A 25518-nucleotide genomic window follows, 5' to 3' on the forward strand; every position below is an offset into this window, starting at 1 on the left:
TAATTGCCTGCATCTTACACTTTGTTGCTTTATTTTAAAGCTCCAAGTTTCATCACTATGGTATCAATCCTTTAGGAAAAAAGCTCTCTAGGCCAGTTCTTCAATTCCTAAAACATTCTCTTTCCCATAGCAATAGGAACAAAGCCATTAACATAATTCCATCAAGTTGAAATTATTCCAACATCTAATGTTATTCGGAAGATAAAAATTATCTCTGAGAATAGAGTTATTGCCCCAGGGCTCAGTCCTAAAGGATCTACAGTAAATAGAAATATGTATTAGTGTCCGTACTCCCTAAAGATCTCTTTAGATACAGCTGTTTTGTTTTGATTTGTTTCTGCAAAGATCTTCCAGGGCTGTTTTAGGCACCGAGTAAACCAGAACTTCATACAGACATAAAGACAAACATCGATAAGAACAAAAAATTTTGTTAGTCTCATGCTGAGTACTTGTCACTTCCAAATGTAGTCATTCTTCATCAATGCAGTCTTAATACATAAATGGAATGTAAGTAAAATGGGTTTAAGTCAATTCAAAAAGCATTCATCCAATGCCTATTATGTGCAATGTATATTTTCCTTCTTAAGAAGGTATAACCAGCTACACTTAATCATTAAAAAGCAATATGTCAACTTCTCAAAAGAAATAAATCTAGGAGATAGCATCTCCTCTATTAAAATTATCATTTTTTAAGACCTTTCAAAGTGCTAAGTATATTCCCATAAACTATCTCACTTAATTTCAAAAAACTTTTTGGAAATACAAATGTATGAGGTCTTCCAATAGAAGCCTTCCAGGCTGAACATGAGCTATGACAATACAGGATTAAAGCTGAAAAATTATCAGAAATCTATTTTCATGCATTCATTTGCTGGAAGCTGACTGACTGTCTCCTAAAAAAGGGAAAAAAACATAAACAAGTGTTCACAGGGACACTAATGAAATGAGGATAAGGTAAAAAATAAGTCTCCTCACAGACTCCTAAGGAAAGGTGTTTCTGCCTTCTTTGGGAGAAGAATTAAATAAATGAGAATATGAGAACTAGCTTCAGAGTCTGGTGATTAAAACTGTCTAGGGTTGTAATTTTTGTTAATGGGTTGTATGGGTTCCTTATACATTTTGGAGATTAACCCCTTATCAGATACATGGTTGCCTTGCACTCTGTTGATTGTTCCCTTTGCTGTGCAGAAGCTTTTTAGTTTTATATAGTGCCACTTGTTTCGTTTTGGTTTTGTTGCCTATGCTTTGGTATCATATCCATAAAATCATTGCCAAGAACAATGTCATGAAACTTTTCCTCTATGTTTTGGTCTAAAAGTCTTAGAGTTTCAGGTTTTACCTTTAAGTCTTTAATCCATCAGACAACCAACAAGCATTGGCAAGGATGTAGAGAAACTGGAACTCTTGCACACTGTTGGTGAGAATCCAAAATGGTGTAGCCACTACACAAAACAGTATGGTTTCTCGAGAAAGTTAAGACTAGAACTGCTATATAATCCAGCAATCCCACTTCTGGATATATATCCAAAAGACTTAAAATCAGGATCTGGAAGAAATATTATTAACACTCCCATTTTCATTGTACCCTTATTCACAGTAGCTAAGATGTGGAGACAAGCTACAGATGAATGGATATTAAAAAATGTGGTATATACATATAATACGATATTGTTCAGCCTCTAAAAAGTAGATGATTCTACAATACAATATGCATGGACTTCAAGGACATTAAGCTAAGTGAAATAAGGCAGACACAGAAGGACAAATACTGCATGATTCCACTTACATGAGTTACCTAAAATAGTCAATAAAATCAAAGACTGGATGGTGGTTACCAGGGGCTGGGGAGGAGGGAGAAATGAGAGTTAGTAATCAACAGGCATAACATTTCAACTAAGCAACACAAGATAAATAGCTGTGGAGATCTACTGTACAACATTGTACTTGTAGTCAATAATAATGTATTCTACACTTTGTTAAGAGGGTAGGTCTCATGTTGTGTTCTTATCACAATGAAATGTTTTTAAAGAAAAATAAATTTAATATTTTGTTCACTGTGGAGTTTCTTCTGAACTTTGACTTTTTTAAATAGTACATTAAAATATGATTTATCTAGGTTTGAAAAAAAATCTATGGCTGGAAATAGGGTCATTCACCCTTCTTTCTGCACAGACTACACTATGACTTAAGTTGAAGTGCTTTGCAGTTTGGGATGCACCAGTTGACAGCAGCCTGAGCAGAGTGGTATTCTTTCACTGGAGCAATGACAGCAAATTGAGCACCACAGTCATGGGAGCTGGCAGATACTTGCTGGACTAGACAAAGAGCCATCCAGGGACTTGTGTCAACCTGTGTGTGAACACCTGAGACGTACCACAAGGTTTCTAGAAAATATCTTCCTTCGTAGGGAAATAGGGCAAGCACAGAGCATCTTACAAAAATAATTATGCTGGTGGAGACTACAGAACTAAGAGTTTTTACATAAACTGATATTCAAAAGACTGTTATTTTTCTAAAATTGCATTGCAAGTTAGTGGCAAAGCCAACATTTGAAGTATAGATTTGCATAACTCCAAGCCCAGTGTTCTGTAACTATGTCACAGATATGGGCAAATATATTCAGACTTTTAAAAAGTACAGTTTAAACCAAGTTTTTTTTATTATTTCTCCAGTAAAATTGACAATAAATGTTTAGAATAAAAATAGATACCTCAGCGCTACAAGTAACTATTTTTAGTTTAAAAATTACTTATAGGCTACTGCATTGTACTATTATGTCTATTATGCATTGTACTAGACTACAGTTTTTTTAGTAATGCTTTAGCCAAAGTTCTTATCCCCAGGAAGTTTACATTTTAGTGCTGAAAAAATGTGGAAAAAGGAAAATTATACAGGGAGTACGTACTTGAATATGAATATATACTGGACATTAGAGGGCCATATAAGACAGACAACAAATCCAAGATTGGTGGATCAAAGCCAAAAGGAAATTGGGGAGAGATGAGAGAGATTTCTAGGCAGAGATTATCAAAAGGTCTGAGGATGAAGGAAAGAATATTGTCTTAGGGAACCATCAAATAATTTACTCTGTTTGGGACTCAGAATTTCAGGAGAACGGTAATAGCTGCTGGGGAAATGTTCCAGTAGAAATGTATGAAAAATAAGATGGGGCCAGATCATGAAGGGCCTGTATATCATTTATGCTAAATGGAAAGTAACTGAAGATTTTTAAATAAGGAAATGAAGTGGACAAAAGTTTATAGGCAAATCTTTGTAAACTGTGCAGTAATTTTTAATGCTTATACATTTTCTTCATCTTTTTATTTCTTTTGTGGTTGAGACATTTTTAATATAGTAAACCCCATCTTAATGCAAATAAGTGGTGTCCAAAAATTTTAATTAAATGTAGGTCAAGTTATAGAGAGGTTAATGAAATACCTAAGTTCAAAAGCTCTCTTGTGACAACTACAATTTGATACCTGCAGATGGCAATAAATAACTCTAGCTTAAATATCAATGAGGTATTGATATTTGTGTGTTCTTCATGGCTACAATTTTTAGAATATTGGCAGCAATTCCTGGAATCTCCCAATAATTTAACAACGTTTTCATCAGCTCAATACCAGGACACTGAGGCAGCAGATTAGACTTGAAAAACATAAAGACCCCATCCACCTCCCCATTTCCCAAGTTAGAGATGCCTGCCCTTTCTAACTCCTCTCCACCTTCCTGAGAGCGGGACAAAAAAGCAAGAAAGAAATTTACCCAGCTCCAATTAGATCTACGTTTGCATTATCCCAGGACATGCTGTCATGATGTCTGACTTAGGGAGTTCTAATGTATCATCATGTGCTATCATGTGACCTTCGTTTTAAAAGAAATAATACTGAGAACGGGAAGATCATTAGAACATATTAAACATTATTAAAAATAAAACCAAGATTATTGGCTACGTAATTACTGGATAAATATTTTGCTTCTTCTTTTATTCAGCGTAAGAAACAAAAGAGAGGGGTTATCATCCAGGATAATTAATAATTTAAAGCCCACGGTTACTATTTTCTACTCTGCTATCTTATAATGCTCTTACCATGGGCATTTATATGTATGTGTAAGCAAAAAGAATATGGTACCATGAATTTGCCTGGCTCTTTTCCACTAAAATGGTTTCCCACAATTTGAGGGTAAATCAGTTTTGCATTGTGGCTCCTTTTCATCTATCTTGATGATGAGGAGAAACTGACAAAACTCTTTAAAAAAAGTAGTAGTAAAAAATTGATTGTTTCTCTACATAAGAACTGTTGCATAATATGTAAGCTCTTGATTCCAAAAGGACAATTCAACCAAATGTAGAAACTAAGAAAGACTAAATCCAGCTAGAGACTAAAATCATTTTGATAATCTATTAAATTCATTCATTCATTAAGACAATGCCGCTCCCCCCTACTTTTTTTTTTTAATTTTAAGAGTTTATTTGAACAAAAATCAATTTGAATCAGGCAGCATCCAATCTATCAGATAGAAAGGAGCTCTGAGGAACTGTACAAAATGAAAGACTTTTACAGCAGAAGAGAATGGGGAAAAGGAAATTGTACTAGGCAAAAAAGGCAGGTTGGTTATTGCAAGGTTACTGTCCTTTAGAGGATGGCAGGGGTCTATCAGGCAGATTCCTAACTAGGGCTCATCAGGTAATTCCTGACCAATTGGTTTAAGATTCCATTTCTAGGAGAGTTGAAACTTTAAGTTAAGTCATGGTTTGGTGATGTGGGGCTTAGCATATGTGTCTCCATTTGGGGTTGATTGTCTTTTTTTTTTTTTTCCTTAGCAACAGTTCTGCCTTTTCCAGACTGTCACATAGTTAGAATCATATCGTATGTAGTCTTTTCAGATTGGCTTCTTTAATTTAGTAATATGCATTTTAGGTTCCTCCACGTGTTTTCATGGCTTGATAGATCATTTCTTTTTAGTGCCGAATAATATTCCATTGTCTGTAAGTACTCCCCACTTTTTATTCCTAAAAAGCCAGCACTTCTGTATCCTGAACCTGCACAATTATAATTTAGAATAGTGTTTCTCTTTATACATTGTAACCAAAATAAATACAGTATGATTTCATAGTTCCCACAGTCACAACTGTTTGTGCTGCAATCAACAGAGGTGATGTTATTTCATGAAATGATTAGGATAGATGAAATAATAAAATACAGAATGCCAGTGCCTATCACTTTAACTCATATAAACACAAAATTCTACATAGTACAACTTTTAAAGCAACATTTCAAAATATGATTTGAGTAAGGTAATTTTAAAAATATATATGTATATAATTAAAACTCAATTAGGAGAATTAAATTAGCCTGATTAACACTCAATAACATTCAACTTCACTAGAAAAATTCCCACCATCTAATTTAGTTTCTCTGTGAAGCTGGAGCTAAAAAAGGCTCCCTAAATGTTTTATTTACTGCCCAATTTCTAGACTGTCTGTACTCAGCATTCACAATAACAAGCTGATGCTAATAAGCCATACATAAAGATCCTACTTATTAAAATACAAATTAGGCACCCCTTATGTTTATACATGTGTACGTACAATTAATATCGCAGGCTTAGTTGGAAACAAAATTGCTTTAGTTAACCAACCATTGCAATGCAATCAAAAGAGATTTCAAAAGCAACTGGAAAAGATCTGTTCAGTAGAAATAATAGCAATTATTTTATGCAGAACAATTAATTTTCCAAGCTCCTTTTTCCTTCTCCCACCTGCCCTTAATAAAATAATTTGTCCATCATAAGTGACATAAGAGGTGCCCTTTAATGCCAGTAAGTTGCATGCAGACCTGAAAGGCAGCTGGTAGACACAGCTTATTTACAAATATTGGTTTGAACTTGTAAACGCATGACCGCATAAATCTTGATCCATTTAAAGTGTATGCCCTTTGTTCCCTCAATTGTACATCCAGTTGGGAATTGAGTGGAGCTGAGGGAGAGTGTGAATTACAGGAGCCCTTTCTTGTTGCCAGCATTTTAGTATTTTGCCTTTTGTTCTTGTTGTTCTTGAGATTTCTCTACACTACAGAGTACAGAATGTTAATCAACATTTTGCCTAAGTAATGTTAATGAAACTTCCCTACTTATACTAGAGGGAAGAATCGGCATATTATATTTCATTTTGAAATGCTAATGTACCTTTTAGGAAATTATTTCTGCCTTCTAAATCATCCTAGTGTTAAATTATTAAAGGTTGGCATTAAAGAAGTATTGCACTGATGCATACAGTTAAATGCCTTAAAAGATAAAAGGCTTATAAAGTTTAAAACAAGGACCTTTTGGAGTATGGCAGCATTTAACTTCAAATTAAACATTTTTAAATGTTTGGTTAAGATATTGACAAAATTTCTGATTGTTTTGTATGTAATCACAAAATAAAGAGACATTTAATGTTGATGATTTCTAATTTCCAACCATGCATGAATTTGATTTTTATTATGGTCTTGAAGGATGTGCTTAACCTTATTGTATGTATACGAATTGAATCATCATCTAGTTTATCAGAAAGAAACAAGGAAAAAGGGAAAAAGGGTCGCTTATTTTTGCACTATTTACTTATTTGAATTTGAAGGCAATCTTCTCTCAGGTTCTATTCTTCAAATATAAAATCACTACTATCTCAACTGTCTATCACCTATGGTATTTCAAAGGAAGTGCTATTGTAAAGGCTTTAGGGAAAATATCAATTGTCAACATGCAAACTGTGACAGATATGTGTCCTGTGAACATCATTTACAGTCCATCAAGAAGGGTACTGGGGAAATGAGTTGACAGGACTCTAAAGTTCTCTAATTTGTTTTCCCTTTAACAGTCTCTTCTAATGTCAATCAGTACATTCACAAGTCCTAAATAAATTGTGAGGTGACCTAAGGGGAAATTTAAAACAGAATTTGTTCAAGAATTCTCCCACATGGTGACGACTATTTGCTAAGAACTCCTAACATTTACTGGGTAAACAATGTATTTTCTATTTAACCATAGAAGATCTAGTAACGGTATCCGTGTCATTGTGGAACTGATTTGTCCTCTTGCATGACTTTTCCTAGCAATACTTCTGTTTGGATATAGGCACTGAGAGAACAGATAAAAGGAGTTACGTTTCAAGGTAAATTTTTACACATTTTGACATCCGACAAATATGAATACTGCTTAAAATTGTTGGTGCATCACAATTTAATTAGCTTCTTTTTTTATTTCTTACCCTTACAATTGATGATGGTTTGGATTCAGTAAAATAGAGTAATGGCTAGCACACACTGAGAGTTGCTGTGTCATCTACAGTGGTCACCCATTACTTTTGTAAGGAAAAAAAAATCACTGCCAAAATGTTAACTTAGTGTTAATGAGCCAATATATCCGGGAAAGGAAACTTTATATACTACATTCCTATTTGTAAAGTTACTTTTAACACATCATTTCTCCCTAGAAAGCTGGAAAAGACATACAACCAATAAATGACTAATGAAATATTACCAAATTCCCTTAATGCAAGAAAAGCTTTTTGAAACAGCAATAGAATCTAAATACTATGCAATCTGATTTGATGAACTTAATGATTTTTTGGATTCTCAGAAGTACTCAGGATTTAAACTAAAACAGCACCAATTTATATACCAAGACTAGGCAAAATACAACATCTAACTTCACAACTATTATGCCTTTACACTGCTTTTACTATGCCACCTCTAAGATGGAGAAGAAAAGTAAATGTCACTAATTATTAGTTCTCGAATGGATATTTATTGGGATAAATTACTTTGGCTGTTTTTGGTCTATTCAAGACACACAAAAAAATGCAGGTTTACTTTCCTTACATCTAACCGCAACAAACTGCACTGTAAAATCTTCACTGGATGAGCTTAAAATTTGTCCTCTATACTCAGAAAGGTTGTGTTTTTAACTTAATCACTGATTTTTTCTTTATATATTATGGAAGACATATTGATCTTTCTTAATGTACCTATAACAAACAATTGTGGATTAAGCCAGTACCTATATGATACCAACAAATCAAGCAATATGATCAATTCAGGTGAAAGAATCAAAGTGACAGTCAAATAGAGTCTCACCTGAGTAGACTAAGAGTTTACTTAAGAAATATAAATTTGTGGAAAAGACAGTAAAAATAAATAATATCAGAATCATCAAGCATGAAATACTATTTAACTGTTATCCTATATTATTAGTGAATGAAGTATCATTTTCCATATTTTCCTTTGATAGACAATAAAATCACATAAACACGAAGTAAAAGTGTCAACTCCTAAACCTCAGTTTAGTGTTCTATTGAACCACAACTTTCTTACCTTCAAATCTGAGATGTCTTGCAAAACATTCAAAGACAATTGAACAGTATTATCAAGCTGTCACTCAAACTCTAATCGTATTTTAAATGGGGCGAGGGGGGCTAACATCCCCCAAATGAGCTGTCTGGAATTTTTCTTTGATCAGAAACTAAAGAACTGTTGGTGGGAATGTAAATTGATACAGCCACTATGGAGAACAGTATGGAGGTTCCTCAAAAAACTAAAAATAGAACTACCATACGACCCAGCAATCCCTCTACTGGGCATATACCCTGAGAAAACCATAATTCAAAAAGAGTCATGTACCACAATGCTCACTACAGCTCTATTTACAATAGCCAGGACATGGAAGCAACCTAAGCGTCCATCAACAGATGAATGGATAAAGAAGATGTGGCACATATGTACAACGGAATACTATTGAGCCATAAAAAGAAACGAAATTGAGTTATTTGTATTGAGGTGGATGGACCTAGAGTCTGTCATACAGAGTGAAGTAAGTCAGAAAGAGAAAAACAAATATTGTATGCTGACATACATATATATATATATATATATATAGAATCTAAAAAAAAAAGGTTCTAAAGAACCTAGGGACAGGACAGGAAGAAAGACGCAGACATAAAGAATGGACTTGAGGACACAGGGCGGTGGAAGGGTAAGCTGGGACGAAGTGAGAGAGTGGCATGGACATATATACACTACCAAACGTAAAATAGATAGCTACTGGGAAGCATCTGCGTAGCACAGGGAGATCAGCTCGGTGCTTTGTAACCACCTAGAGGGATGGGATAGGGAGGGTGGGAGGGAGACACAGAAGGGAGGAGATATGGGGATATATGCATACATACAGCTGATTCACTTTGTTATATAGCAGAAACACAACATTGTAAAGCAATTATACTCCAATAAAGATGTTAAAAAAAAAAGAAAAGAAACTAAAGAGATTTTCACTATAAATGATACAATTCAAATATGTAACAGAAGTATTTTAACTATTAAGATCAGGCTTCTTCATTGTGTACCATGGGTGCAAGAAGATATAACAGATAGCTAGAGACGAGATGGAGGGAGGGAGGGAGGGAGGAAGGAAGGAAGGAGGGAAGGAACTCATCACAAGAAGAATTTCTGCAATTTGTATAATTAGCCCAGTGACTCTTGGAGCACAAAAGCAGTTTATCAAAAAAATAGGTGCAGAAGTTAATATCAGCTGACGTTTCTAAAAGCAGGCCAGAGCAGACGAAGGATAACTTCTAACTAATGTGGAGCAAGCAACCCCTCTTAAATTTTAAGAGGCTTTAATGCATCTGTTCTAACTTTAATTGCATTGCCCACTGTCAAAGTGACTACAATATGCATGTCACTTCTTAAAAAATGTCACTTGTTTTTCAACTAGTATATTCATAATACCTATAAAGATTATTCAAATGCTATAATTTAATGTTATTTTTCTGTTATTAATTTTATAAATACCTTTGAGTATGAGAACATTTCAAGGTATTTTTTTAAAGCAACGAAGTACAGCTAGCTGTTTTCGGTCCCATAATACCTTAAGAGTCCATCACTAAAAAAAATATTTTAAATGAAATCATAATTATCCAAACACAAAACATCGATGTACTTATTAAATCAAGTGGTTAAAAAGGGTCCTTACTGCAAAATCCTCCCTCCACTGGTGGGCTGCTTGAACTTTCTCGGCTTCCAAAGCCAGGCGCTGGAAAGAAAACAAGAAATCTTAGAATTCAAATGACCACATGAATACATAATTGTTATATAGTGCTTGGGTTTTCAAATCAATTATTAAGACACATAAAAAAGAAGAGATTCCCTATTTGTGATTCATAAATTCTAAATCATTTAATACTTTAATTTACTGAAGTTGATACATATATATTTACTCTTCAGTAATATAAATAGCATAGTATTCTTGAATACCATTAAGTTTACTACCTCTGCCATCACTGGCAGTAGTGTCCACTTCCAGTGCTTTCTATCAATGACTAACATTTCATTTGTTTTTTTTAAAAAAAAGCTTTGATCACTATATTAATCCTAGTAGAATATTGCTTTTCATAAATATCCTTATAGCATATATTTCTATATAACTGGAAATGAAATAACAATGAGAATCAATAAATATGTGCTAAGTGCTGTATAGGCACCTTCTTAATAGCATTTTTAGTTTTTTACCAAAAGCCACAAAAATGTAATAATTTTCTCCTTGCTGAAGTACATTCTTAAGAGTTTATTCAAATACCCATGAGTAACAAACAATCATAATCCACACATCTGAAAAGGCTTTATTTCCCCTTCACTCTTATATGCCAAAGTCGTTGGAGAATTCTAGCCTGACCTATTTTCCTTTAGCACTTTTAAAATGTTATTCCGTTAGGTTCAGCTGGAGATGAAATGCCTATTGTCAGCCTGCTAATGACTTTTTGTGGATAAATTCTTTTTCTTCCCCCTTGTCTAACAGTTTTTAGAGTTCTCTCTTAGTAGTTTCCAGTGTTATTATCATATTCTCCGTGTGCTAAACTTTCACAAGACACAGTAACATTTAGTGATTAAGAACAGATTTGAAATCTGACTGCCTGGGTTTAAATACCAACCCTGCTGCATACCAGCTGTGCAAACTTCGGAAAAGTTAAGTCAAGTTAAGTCTCTCCTCCCCTTTTCTAATAGGAATAATGTCAAAATCTGCCTCATGGGTTGTTGAAAGGATGAAATGAGATACTATATATAAAGTGCTTAGAAGAGTGCCTGGCAGACAGTAAGCAAATATTCATGTCAGCTATCTAACTATGAAGGACAATTAAGATTCCATTTGTACACTGTGTCCCTTGAGTACTGAGCTCACCTGTAGCCTGCCCCCCACACAGCTAGGAGACAGGCAAAATGGGACAAGTATATCAGTAAATATAATAAATGTATTAAACTCATTTATTAGGAGATAGAAATGATCAGATTAGGTTTTAGAAAAGTATAATCTCATAGTGGTTTGTTGATTCACGTTTTTGATCTTTCACTATGAACTATACTTCAGTGTGTGCTCTTGATGTGGAAGTCTTGCCCACACTGGGGAATGGAAACATCCCTTTCGACTAGTTTTATATTAGTGTATTGGCTTTTATTTCCTCTTCTTTAATATTATAATCATTTTTCTAAACTCATACATAGGTATTACCAATGACTAAAAAATACTGCCTAGTGGGAAATCTCAAGTTAAGAACCCCTAAACTAAATCAATTTACAGGAAAAATTCTCCAGTGTGCTTAAATGGCAATGGTTTCAGTTTATCAACTACTAGACAGCAAGGGAACATAAAACAAGCTAGTAAATGTAAGATATTGTAGCAGGGAGAGTAACCCAGAAAAGGTTCTCTATCCCTACAAGGTCAAAAACCTAAACAGAGAAAAACCAAGGGAAAAATGTATACATCTCAGTAATATTTATCACAATATTTTTGGAAACTCAAATTCCGTGTGAAAATGTTGCAAAAAAGTGAATAAAATGGCAAAACAAATGGAAATGGAAGCCATTTCTTTATAGGAAAACTTTAGTAGGAAAGATAGAAAAAGAAAAGACAGATGAGAAAATAAACACAAAGGCATATTCTTGACAAAATTCAGAACATAAGTCTTCCCGCATTTTTAACAGCCCACATAAGAACAACTAAATTGTTCATATGTATGGGGCCAATAATAAAATTAAGCATTTTGTGAATTTAAACAAAATACTGGGTAAAATATAAATAAGTTAAATATTTTTTTAGATTAAGGAATATTAGAACTCTAAAATGTCTTGAAGAGGGATATTAACATGTTTTCCTCACGAGACACACAGAAGGAGGCTGCCACCCAACAAACAAAACACATTGGGGGGCATTCACCCACAACGCCATACGTGGTTTGCAAGACACCAGCTCTAACTCAACCATGCTGTTCTCTACTCTGGAGAGCAGGAGAAGGTATAACTTAATGATCTGACTCAGAATCACATGGCTTATAATATGAACTTAATCCATATTTAATAAGCCAGAGTGACAGTAATCATCACAGTTAATTATTTCTAGAAAAAAAAAGTTAAAGAGGGATGAACAATGGTCACAAACTATCAGACAATTCTCCTAGGGGGAGGAGAGTCCAAATCATCTTTATTTCTAATATATATACACACTAATTTTATCAAGTAAATGATATTTATTGCAAGATTCTGAGATAGTTTTAGAAACCTAAAGACCTGTAGTTATGTATAAGAAAAAAAAAGTGTATTTTAAAAGGTTAGTTTAGAGCTGGAAAGTTGCTAAATATTATATATCCCCAGCTTGGAAATCTAGGGATACATAATCATGAAAATGCACTACTATTATCTTCTTTTTTCATGAAGAAATTAGTAATTTTTTTTTTTTTTTTACCTAGCAGATTTCACGACAAAGCAAAATACAGAACTTTAGAGACTTAGCCTACCTCGAGGGGTGATACAAATAGTTGCTGATGGTGCTTTTTCTTGTGGCAAAAGACCAGCTAGTCATGACTCATAGAAAACTGACATGTCTTCTGGACACTGCGAGTCCCTAATTAACTTCTATTCTAGTCAAGTGACATTTTATTTTTAAAGCCAATGACCTACCGTTAAATGCCACAGGCAAATTGTGTTAAGACTGATAAAATTCCTACCTAATAAAATGTGAATATTTGCTCAGTAGGACATCCCTGTTTCCATAGTTAGCTATAGATATATAAAAATAGACCCATAGCAATAACCTACTTCAGAAAAACAAAATGTATCTTTTCTCATTTAATTCATAGTACAGTTTAATATAGTATCAAACATTAAAACCAGACGGAGAATCAGATAGAAACAAAAAACCCAGTTCAGCATAAATACCTACAAGAGAAAATTGAAAATTCTGCTCATATTAAGGTAAGTGAGAAAGTTTCATTAAACGGCTTTATTATAAATGAAACAGCACATGTATATATGAAAATCCTTTGGGTATGGAATGATAAGTATATATACAATGTCATAAAGGTAATAATAATATGTACATCCCTACCTACCTACTGGTTTGAGCATTTAAAATAAAAACTCATTTTAAAGACTTTTAAGGACTCACAAGTTTAACAAAATGGACTTGAACATAAGCCTTCCGACTCCAAAGCTTATTCTTATTCCACAAGACCAATCTTTAGTTCCCACTAAACCCATCAAAGTGTTAACATCACTTGGCATTCATAGAATACATGAAGACATAGTAGTATCAAAATAAAAAACACTGGTAGAAAACTATTTCAGATTAATGGAAAATTTCCCAGTAATTTTTAGAATTTTCTAAAGGCAAATTCTAAAAACAGCACAACATGTCGTATGTCAATTTGGAAACTATCTTTATATAAGTCTTGCCCTCAAATCCTGAGAGAATGCTGCTATTCAGAGAAAAAGCTCTTGATATGTAGTGATCTGCAAGGAAAAAAAGAAAAACAAAAAAGAAAGAAATAGATAATGGGAGAGGTTTTATCAGATCAGAGAAAGATCAGCTCCCTTGAAGGCCTATTCATTCTCAACCTTCACCTTTTTGTCATCTTTATCTCTTCCACTACCATTGCATCTGGCAAGTGATATGAAAGTTTAATAAAAGCAGTATAACTGTACAGTATAAAAAGAAATAATTCTATCATTCTCCCTAACAATACTTAAATGTATTTTTTTCTTGGAAATAAGAGTATTTTCCAAACCTGTAAATAACTTGCTTCCTAGACTGTATGTTTATTGCAGATGAAAGATAAAGTTCTCTGAAACATTTAATTACAAAGAATTTTCTTTTGATAGTTTTGAAAGTAAACCTTCAGGGATCATGACAGTTCCATTATACTCCAACAATGTTGGTACTTACATTAATAATATCAAGAATTGAAATATCATTCAAAGAAACATCTCTAATTCAAAACGATTTCTTTGGCTAGTGTATGTCAAGATTTTTCAGACTTACCAGTAAAATATGTGTGTTATATGATTAATGTTCAAATAGTTAACACCCAATAAGGATGAACAAATTATTGTATTATGCCTCTGTTGACAAGTTTTCCCTAACCTCATCAAATGCTCTTAACATATCAAAATAATCAGGATAATCATGTGAATGGTCTAACAATATCTATTGAAAATAGCAAACTTACGTCAAAGAACAGACTTCTATGCTCTGAAGAAAAGTGTACAGGTGCCATCAATAACTTTGGAGCTGTAGCTAAAATAAGCATGCGCTTTTGAATCAGACATATCTGGTTTACAATTTTGGTGCTGCTATTCACTAACTATAGGATTTAGGCAATGGACTTAACATTTTTCAGCATTTAACAATAATATTTATTTGATATATTTTCTATTGGTATGCTCAAAACCATATATCAAAGTTTTACTTCCATGTGAATCTTACAAGCACAAATACCTAGAACAGAATATGTTAGAACTGTACTCACTGATGACCACCTCAATAGGTACATAAGTGAGTGAAATGAATGAAAACATCTTAATGGCCCCTAAATTTTCACTGTATTTTGCTCTGCAAGAAAGCTCTTATCTATGGAACTATAGGGTGGGCCAAAAGCAAACGCAATTTAGGGAATATAGCAGTTTAATACAGTAGTTAATAAAATGAGTTCTTCAGTTTATTTCATTTTATTTTTCCTACAAATAAAATGAGAAAGGAGAGGAGATCATTATGTTCTGCTTTCTCACCTTATTTCCTGAAATACTAAAAAAAAAAAAAAAAAGATTGAGATGTGACATTTCTTTTGCATTTCTTAAGGTGATAGAAAGCTTGAAGACCTCAATAGAAAAGATATCATCATAACCCCATGAATATTTAGTATAATGTTCCATCTAAAAGGTAAAAATACTCTTTTCTTTCTAATACCTTTCACCAAATAATGGGAAACAGTGCAAAATGTTCACTTAAATTCACATAAAACAACGTATAAACAATGTTTCTTTAAATTCATATAAATATATATACCCAGCAGAATTCTACCAAAGCCTTCTAACAACTTGTTATATCCTAGTGAACAAGGAGTTTAGTATAAAAATCTTCACGTGTAGAGAAATTGCTTTATACTTTTTTAAAACTCACACCTGCTATACTTATGTATTGTTTAAAACGTTTTTATAAAGGAACATTATTGGTACTTTGAAAAAGATCTATTGGCTAAAGAAGCCAGGCTGGAAGCTGGGATTTGAGAAAAGTTATAAAAATTGAACAGGCTAAGTAGGATGAGTTTTACCTTTGCCATGTTTTGACACCTGATGACTGTGATCGCTATAGGTAAATATACATCCTGACTGGGAGGAGAAGAAGTACAGTGTGCATTTGCTCTTATTCAACAGACATTTACTTAGCACTTGCTACATAGAAGTGTTTAGGAAAAACTACAGGACTCAGTTCCTGCTTCTAAAGGGAACTGCCACACATTCATATACCATATATCATATCCTATATAACACACACTCACACACACACTTAACATCATAGGATCAGTGTTCGACAGATGCTTTCTTAATGGTTACAATATACATTTGTTCGTTTTAGTTTAGTTACAGTGGAATCAGTGACATGGTGAATAAATTTTTTAAAATATTGCTTTTATCAATAATGGCAATGTCTCAAAAATAAAGAACAGGAAGGATTCTAAAAAGAATGAGTACTGCTAGCCAATGACAAGTTTTAGCCTTAGGTCTTTTTTTTTTTTTTTTGAGCACAGGCTCTGGACATGCAGGCTCAGCGGCCATGGCTCACGGGTCCAGCCGCTCCGCGGCATGTGGGATCTTCCCGGGCCGGGGCACGAACCCTTGTCCCCTGCATCGGCAGGCAGGCTCTCAACCACTGCGCCACCAGGGAAGCCCTAGCCTTAGGTCTTTTTATTTGTGTGGTTTGCGAGGAGATTAAAAGCACTGAATAGTAGAGAAACAAACAATCTGGAATTCATCACCCAGAATTCATTTTTATCTTTAATTAAAATTGTCTTTATAACTTTTAATGTGAAAAATAAAATGGTACAAATAACCTTGAAGTTCACCTTATTCATCCCTTGACCAATTTCCCTACCCACAGCAATCACTATAAATGAATTTGTCTGTATCCTCCGGCATTGTGTGGCACGCATTTTTTAAAATTATGTGAACGTTTTCTGATACTGATGTTGTTGATTCTTCTTTCTAATAGGCTGCATGCAGGTTGAATACTGAAGAGAAACTCCACCGGTTTCATGGGGGGAATGATTTGTCTAAAGTGAAACCTATCACACTTGCAAGTGATGGTTTAGATTGGACAAGAGATTTGGTTAATGTCAATGAGTTTCGAGAAATGGTTTGCTGGTGGTTTTGGAAAGTAAAGATAATGCACGGAGGAGGGAAAAACCCTCAGGGAAACAAAGCTGGAACCATCTCTAAGTCCCCTTTTCAGCACCAAAAGCCTATGCATTTATTGCATCCTTATCATCAGAACACAGAACAGGCTTTATTTGTAAACATAGTCCTACCTATTCCATCTCTCCATCAAGAGACCATCATTCTGTTCTCATAGGCGCTTCTTATGCAGTTTGAAAGATGCTAAATCAACACTTAAGCAAGGCAACTTATCCAAAGACATGACAATCCCTTAAGCAAGGCAACTTATCCAAAGACATGACAATCCCTTTTCAATATGGTTCTATGGCTTAGCAAGCCCACTCTTACACAGATGACTAAATTCTGTTTTTATGTTTTACTTATGCTTGCCTAAAGCATACTTTTGCAGACTTTCTGCTTTTAATGACATGAAACATGAGCACAAAATTATAATTATTATCTTTCTTTTCTTCAAATCATTTTCACTTTTCTAGCAGGGTAGTCCCAAATTGATTCCAAGACAAAGAAAACGTGTTTTTTAAAAAATAAAATCCAATTTTAATTTAGAAAAATATATTCCAATGACTTGAGGAATTCTACCAAACTCGGGAAAATAACTTAGCATCAGTTCATCTACTTGAGTTTATGGAGGGGTTAAAAAAAAGGACTTTGCCTTTTTGAGCATTGCTTCTCAAGTGAAACAGAAAAGACTACATAACATATAACTTTTAATACATATTTTGATTAAAATTATTTGTAGACTGACCAAGTAGAAATAAAGTATGTAATCTTGCTATTTATGTCTACTCAAATATTTTAACACTTCTGTATGTACTGGAACCGTGACATAAGTAGAGGATTATCAAGATTAATAGCAAAACATCAATTTTTGACTGTATTAAGCAAATCATATAGAAATCTTATACTGTACTCATAAGATACAATGTAAGGTTACAGATTATTTCTTTTAGATGGTCTATCACTTTCCTACAGTTGATTTCATTCCAGGTTATATGAAATAAAAAATTTATAATACAAATACCATTCTTCTTTCTAGTGTAAGGTTTAAGGGCGTATAATATATGCAAAACATACAAATAAAAGTTGCTGAAATCAAGCCAGTCATCATTTATTCTCCTATTTGTGGTCCAGTGAAAATTAAATCTTTTGGAACATGGCTTCTGGATCTTGTTGTACAGATTTCAGCCTGGATTTGCCATATTCAGGAAATGCTTTTGAAATTAACCACAAAGCTTCAAGTCTAATATTCAGAGATGTAATTAGCTCCAAATAAATTGGCAGACTCTTGGAATACATAAGCCAGGTAAAGGAGATGTCATCTGGTAAGAACAGCAAAACCCCTCTTATCAGTAGTGAAAGTAAATTAATACACAACTCGCAATTATCACTACTTTTTTCTTGGCTCTACAGGACCAACACTAAAATAAAAGACTGTTGAACTGAATATAATTTCTACATCAGCTCTACACTTTGACACCTGAGAAGAATCACCAGATAAGCCTGTTCAAATCACCTGGACCACATACAAACCCACTCAACCCCATGACCATCCAAAGATTCTGATTCTATACTTGGTATCATTCCTAGAAATCTACATGCTTAATAAAATACACCTTTTCCATGAACTAAACTTTGAAAACACTCCTCTAGAGGGTAACATTTTTAGCTATATTAGACATATGGATTTAATTACTCTTTGAAAAACACCATGCAAAATAGAAGCACAATTTGATAGACGGAAACAAAAATAACCCACTAGTGCCCTATCCTTACACTATCCTGACTCCCATCACGTAATTTATCTCTCTCCATCTTTTTCTGTTTTTTTCTCTTCCTTCCTGCTCCCTCATTTCCTTTTCCCTCTCCTCTCTCTCTCTCACACACACTTTCAATAAACTACTAAATGCAGGTTCATTAGGCACAGGACACAGTTCTTTCATGTCTGTACACATCCAGTATTTCACACAATGTGTGGCAGAGAGCTGACGCTCAATTGCTGTGTGTAGAAATGTATAAGTAATCATTTTCAAACCCTGTCAAGGTTTTATCTCAGTTGTATCAAGATTTATAACTAGGTTCACTTACATTATCACCATTCATTATCGTGATACTTTGAGAGGCCACAAAACTTGTTCCCACATGACAAGCATATTCCTGAATCAATACATCACTACCTAATTCTTAAAAATTGCTGGATTAATTCATCACCACCTGATCCTTAAAATTTAGTAGAATTTAGCTGTGAATGTGATAGGGATCCAGACTAATCCACGTAATTCCACTCTGGGATTCTAGAACTAATCTATCAATATAATCAGTTGCCTTATTCTTTAAATGTCGAATACCAGTACAGGTTCAGAAATCCAAGAAACCACATCCACAATGGCCACCCGGGTCCATTTTGGCTGCCTGAACCAGAGTTCCTCCATTCTGATTTTTAAATGATTTTAATTATGTCATCACTCTTCCCTCTGAATTAATCCTACAACCATGGAGACAATTCTCCATGGGTATCTCATGTTTCTGCACCACATGTGAACAGAGGCAGGGACAGCCTCTGCTCTGGATTATTTTCTCAAGAATGTTTGTGTAGCAAACAGCCTTGGAAGACAGAGAGTGTCTCCCTGCAGGGCAGAGGACAGATTTATTTGTTGCTCAGGAAAATAAAAATAATCCTGTGGGGTAAAATTTAGGCAGGCTTGCTGGTAGGCGCCCTTTAAAAGAGTGGGGTTTCCCAAGTTCAGGGTTCAGTGTTCCTCAGCTATGACACAAGCTCATGTCATAGGCACTGTCCACCTGGGCTACTCAGTATGGCTCCCTAGACTTGATGGTCAGGAGTTACCCATGGGAACACAAAGCCCATGCTGCCTCCTGTGTAGGGACATACAGATCCATTGTGTGCAACTCAGGGAGGCTCCTGAACCAGTGATGGTGGTTGGCTAGCTTGTTAGCTTGCACGAAGCGTAAAATCTCAGATCCCTCCCACTACTTGATATACCATATCTGGTTGAGCCTGCTTCCATAAAGATGTTCACTGCTCCATCTCCATATCTTCAAACTTTCACCATCAAATAACTGATGTAATCTTTATTTTGTCTTCAGTTCTTTCCTGAGCCTGCATTTTGCACCCTTCTCAAAGTGTGTCTAGACCAGCAGGGGCAGCATCACCTGGGAAAAGGTTAGACACCCATATTCTTAGATCCCATCCCAAACCTACGGAATAGAAGCTCTGGGGGTGGGTCCTATCAATCTATGTTTTAACAAGACCTTCCTGTGATTCTAATATGAACTAAAGTTTGAGAAGCACTGTTCTAAAATAAAAATGCATAGCATTGTTCAAGTAGAACAATGCAATTACCTTAACAGCAAGCTCTTGAAGCTGTGGGAAATAAAATGAGAACAAATTATTTGTCCTAAAGCCCTCTTTTTGAAAGAACAAACCTTGTAAATCAGACATATTGGAGATGATTCAGAAGTCTAAATATTCCCTTGAATATATGTGCCACATCTTCTTTATGCACAATATATTTGTATCTTTAGCCATGGTCTAAAATTACCTTCTCTTACAATGTTTTTCTTTGAAATATATTATTGAAACACACTGCCTTAATCTGCCTTAATTTATGGTCTTTACGGTTCTCTCCTTCCTTCCTCCCCTTCTTCCTTCCCTTCTTTCTTGTATACAGGATACTAAGTGGGTTAAACTTGCTTAGTTCTTATAAGCCCACTACTCACAATTTGCAGGCACCTTTATAGGCTTCAGGCTTCATTTTGTTTTTCATATGTTGGTTGGCAAATACAGCATAAAGCACAAAACTTTATGCAAGTTAAAAAGGGAGAAATTGCTTTACCTATAAGAAAGTGATCAAATTTTGTAGGAAGCAGGTAATATAAAAAAAACTGGTGAAGTATGCAACCACTTTTAAAAAGAAGGAAAAAGATGTGTTAAGACCATTTTTCACTGTCAGATGCTCTGCGTGAGGCTCTGCCTTCCTGTAAATCTAGGAATGCAGCAAAGTTCACATGAGTTTTACTAGTCTATGAAAAGAGTAAAAATACTATTTAATTGAACATGATGCAAATTAACATAATTAATTTAAAAAAGATGTAATATAATAGATGAGAAGTACCTTTGAAATTATTTTTTTGCTAATCTTTTGTTTTTAAGAAAAAACAGAAGGTGAGACCAAAAGCTTCAACTCTCTTAAAAGACCATAACTAGACACAGGAATGGAAATAAATACATCTGGTCACAGAACATATATTTGTAATTTATCTTTAGTTTCATATATGCATACCTATGATTTTACATATGTAGTAATAAACTGAGAACAAGTGAAAAAAATATTATCAGGAAGGGCAGATTAAAAAAATCTACCAAATTTATTTTGATATCCTAAAGTGAAAACTAACTTAAGAGGTTTATCCTGTCAGTAAAGGATCATTTTCTTATATATAACTTATTCTTCAGCACATAATAATCACTAAAGTGTTTATCACCATATTTCCCTTGTCATAATTCAAGAGTTTTAAAACAGCCTGAATTATTAACCCTCCAAATCAACTCACAGACAGACAGACATCCATTACCTTCCACTGCCCTGAATACTCTTTGAGCAGATAATTTAAGAGGGTAGTTACAACACATAAATTTAAAGTACTGGTAAGGGCTTCCCTGGTGGTGCAGTGGTTGACAATCTGCCTGCCAGTTCAGGGGACATGGGTTCGAGCCCTGGTCTGGGAAGATCCCACATGCCGCAGAGCAACTAGGCCTGTGAGCCACAACTACGGAGCCTGCGCGTCTGAAGCCTGTGCTCCGCAACAAAGAGAGGCCGCGATAAGTGAGAGGCCTGCACACCGTGATGAAGAGTGGCCCCCGCTTGCCGCAACTAGAGAAAGCCCTCGCACAGAAATGAAGACCCAACACAGCAAAAATAAATAAATAAATTTAAAGTACTGGTAAATGCATTAACTTCCTAGTATTACATAGTAACTAAAGTTATTACATAAAGTATTCAGCTATTCTGAATTTAATTTTGAAGTTAGCTCAAAATTCTGGAAACCATAAAAGATGTACTGACTTTGAAAATAGGGTAGAATTTATTTAATTTCTCTACGCTTCTGTTTCTTCATCTGTAAAACAGAGATAATAATACCTTTTCACAGAATTGTTTAGGGATTAAATGAGATTTTTGCTAAATAAACACAGCAGTGACATCTTCGTCAACACTAGCTTTTAGGAATTAAGAAGGGGAAAAAGGAGTTCTTTCACTTTATTGAAGGTATAATCAAACAGCTATCAATATATGTCACTATGGTCTAAGTAAATTGCAGTGTGTCCGAGGTCCTGTCAGATTACAGCTGCTTGAGCCACCCTCCATCCTTTTAATTTTACAATAACCATTTTGCATCTCCAGCTCCCCTCCAACCACCCTCCCTTTGATTCTTATTCTATCAAAGGAGATTCGTTTCCTTTACCTCGGGCTACCCTCTGACTGGCTGTAAACTATTTATCATTCCTGCCATGTTATCTTCATTTCTTTTTAGTTTAAAATAATTTACCTTTGAGGTTCGTTAACTCTTCACAGGCTGCCAATCTGGTGAGTGGGTTGTTGGCTCAGAAAAAAAAAAAAAAAATCTAATTTTACACGGTAGGCAAATTTTCTATTTTGCTAATGTTGCTATGGAAATACTCCTTTTATTTTCTGTTTTTGCTAATACATTGGGGGTGAATGTATCACATTCTGTGGTAGACAAAAGTGTGCACTGTGTGCTCCTCCCCCACTTGTATAATTTCTCCTCCAAGGATCTGGAAAATCACTATGATGTGTAAATCAGTCGAATTGGCAAAATATGCAATTGACTAGGCTTTTTCAAATATCAGAAACGTCATCCACTACCCATCTGCAGAAGACATGCCAGTCCTGTTCCTCCCTCTGACAGAGAAGGTGGTTTTTATTTTTTTATTCATTTTCTTTATTTTATCTTTTACTTTTTGGCTGTGCCACACAGCTTGTGGGATCTCAGTTCCCTGATCAGGGATTGAACCCAGGCCACGACAGTGAAAGCACTGATATTCAGTATTTTTTGGTTTTTACTTTTAACTTGAGTAATATTATTATTTCTCCTTACCCTCAAGTAAGTTTTAACAATTTGAGTAAAAAGTTTCCAGTAAATAATATCAAATTTCTCTTAATAATGCTCACACTATTATCCTATAACTTTCTGCTCATATTTCTTAGATATAAACTTCTAAGAAGTGATAAAATTTTAAACCCTTGGCTCTCAGGTGGAAAGTTCAAGAAGGCTTGTCTTATTCCTTTTTAAGAAGATTAAAACTGTATATTCATTATACAAGGCACATGATGCTATTAAGAATAATGATGGTTAAAATGTGTGTAGCTCTTCACAATTTATGGAATTTCTTTTACAGATGGCACCTCTGTTGACCATCATAATGAGATAAAAAATAAGAAGGGCTGACATCATTTAGGTATTTATTCTTTGCCAAGCACCTTACAGGAATGATGCCATCTGTCTTTCTTACAAACTTTGTAGATACACCTTTTACAGAGGAGTAGACACACTTCGAAGAGCCAGTAATGCAGGGTAACTTAAACAGCTCTGAGGTCTGTTTGCTCATCTACACATGGAATTAATGATAGTATCTACTATGCTTGTAGGATGGGATAATTCCTATAAAGTGCTTAGCAAAGAGACAATGGTGGAGGAGCTGGAATTTGAATAAGGCTACCTATTCCAGAGCCCTGCCCCTAGCCTACCTTTTAAAAGAAGTTATACAACTTGCCCTCAATATCACATAAGTAGAAGACAAACTGTGAACAAGAAGTAATTTCTTCTCATTCCATATTCAGTAGAGAGGAGCTCAGGTATGTATGTATCAAACAACCAATGAAGCACTTTAAATAAGTCACCCTCAGCATTTGATGCCTTGCTCATTTTCTAATTAGCAGAATTCTTTCACATCTGATTATTTTTCTGTCCCCACCCCACTGCACTCCACTGCTTTGCCATAGCATTTCTAGGCTAACACAATAGGTGAAATGAGATAAAGTTGCAGAGCTAAAAATTAGATAAGCATTATCCACCTTGATAACTCAAAAGTGGCAATGTCACTATCAATAAGAATGAATATCAAGAATGGAAGAAATGATCAGTTCAAAAACAAACAAACAAAAAATGCATTGTGGAGGTAAGTTTCACTCCTTACAAACTCCATTAACTCAATCCTTCAAGAGAGATCTATGATACCTAATGATTAAAAAGGCAAGTGAAGGGGAAGAATGGTGCCTAGTTCGGACACACAGACTGTACCTACTCTGTCCAAGTTTGAAACAGCAGATGAAATGTTCCTGCAGAGATTTATTTACCCAAGGTATCTAGGAGCTTTCAATATACCTCTAGTTGTGCTTATCCCAGCCCCCAAGGACTTGTGAAAAAAATGCTAAAAATTATTTTACCAAAATCTCTGTAAGGGATTAATGGCCCAAAGTGCAACTTTGATGTGTGTTACAGAGCGAAGTGAAGTGAAGGGTGCAGGGTGTTACTGTCATTCGTGTTACTGTGGTGTGACCAAGCCAGCAGGCTCCAAAATGCCTCAGCCTGACAGAGATGGAGGGTTATTGCCATATGCAGAGACAGTCTCAAAGAAATATGTTTGGGCAACTATGCGTTTAAAAGCTTATCACACTCCTTTTTTATCTCTAGGTTGAGTAACATGTTGGGGAACATGTTAAAGCAAAGGCAATAGAATGGAAGACTCCTTGAAAAGTGATCTAATAGTGATCATAATAGCTAACGAGTATATATCCATATATGATAATATGATGCATCCAAGAAAGATGCATGATGGCTTTAGACACAGATCTGAATTCTAACTGTGGCTCTCCCACTTATTATGTATAATCTTTAAACCCCAGTTTCTTCTCGTATAAAAAGAAGATGATGATCTCAAATATCCTCACAAGTTTATGGTGAAAATTTAATGTCACAGTAGACATAAACCATCTAAGACTTAATCATATCTCTAAAGTTGTCTTTTCCTTCCATAACCCTTGATCCACTTTTAAGGTCACAAATGATAATAAATGATTTTATAAAATCCATGAATCTATACGTCACACATATCTACTTTTAAATAAACATCAGTAATATAAAATGTGGCAAAGTGAAAAAATGATTTGGTGAATACTAAAAAATATGAGCCTATTTTCAACTGAATGCACATGAAATCTACGTTTCTACTTTCAATCAATCTCACAGGTTGAAGGTAAGCACCATAATAATCCATAAAACGTGTACATTCCAAAAGGATTACTCATCTGAAAGTAAAAACTGTATAGAAAATTATTAAATTGGAACCCTTTCAAGTATCATAGAATCTTGAAATGATCTAGCCTACAGAATATTAACAATGGAAATAAGGACAATGTACAATAGTATTTATTAAACCAGCAATATCTGTAGGTGAGATTCATTTCAATTACAACATCAGAAAAGGTCAAAAGATCATCTACACATAAATAGGTAAACATAACAAGAAATAAAGATAGTAATAGTCAAGATTTCTGAGGAAATTGCTAATAGCCACGAACAAATTAAAAATGATTTAATTAATGAAATCAATCAACGTGTATTTGTAATCACTTCCTTTCTATCTGAAGAGCTTGATTTTAGGAGCTACGAAGAATGCTGTGATAAGCTGAGAGCTAAACTTCATGCTCAGATCATAGCACATCAT

General features: G+C 34.6%; 1 protein-coding gene across 1 annotated transcript in view; it reads right to left on the minus strand.

The window, feature by feature from the left end:
- CACNA2D1 (calcium voltage-gated channel auxiliary subunit alpha2delta 1) overlaps positions 1–25518 on the minus strand; it is a 486952-nt gene that overhangs the window by 208072 nt on the left and 253362 nt on the right. The window contains exon 4 of the mRNA XM_029233044.1: positions 10012–10071. Within this exon, the coding sequence (XP_029088877.1) occupies positions 10012–10071 (60 nt within the window). The remainder of the gene's footprint in view (positions 1–10011; positions 10072–25518) is intronic.

Source organism: Monodon monoceros, unplaced genomic scaffold (assembly GCF_005190385.1).
Source record: "Monodon monoceros isolate NGI ecotype Baffin Bay Population unplaced genomic scaffold, NGI_Narwhal_1 Super_Scaffold_2, whole genome shotgun sequence".
NCBI lineage: Eukaryota > Metazoa > Chordata > Mammalia > Artiodactyla > Monodontidae > Monodon > Monodon monoceros.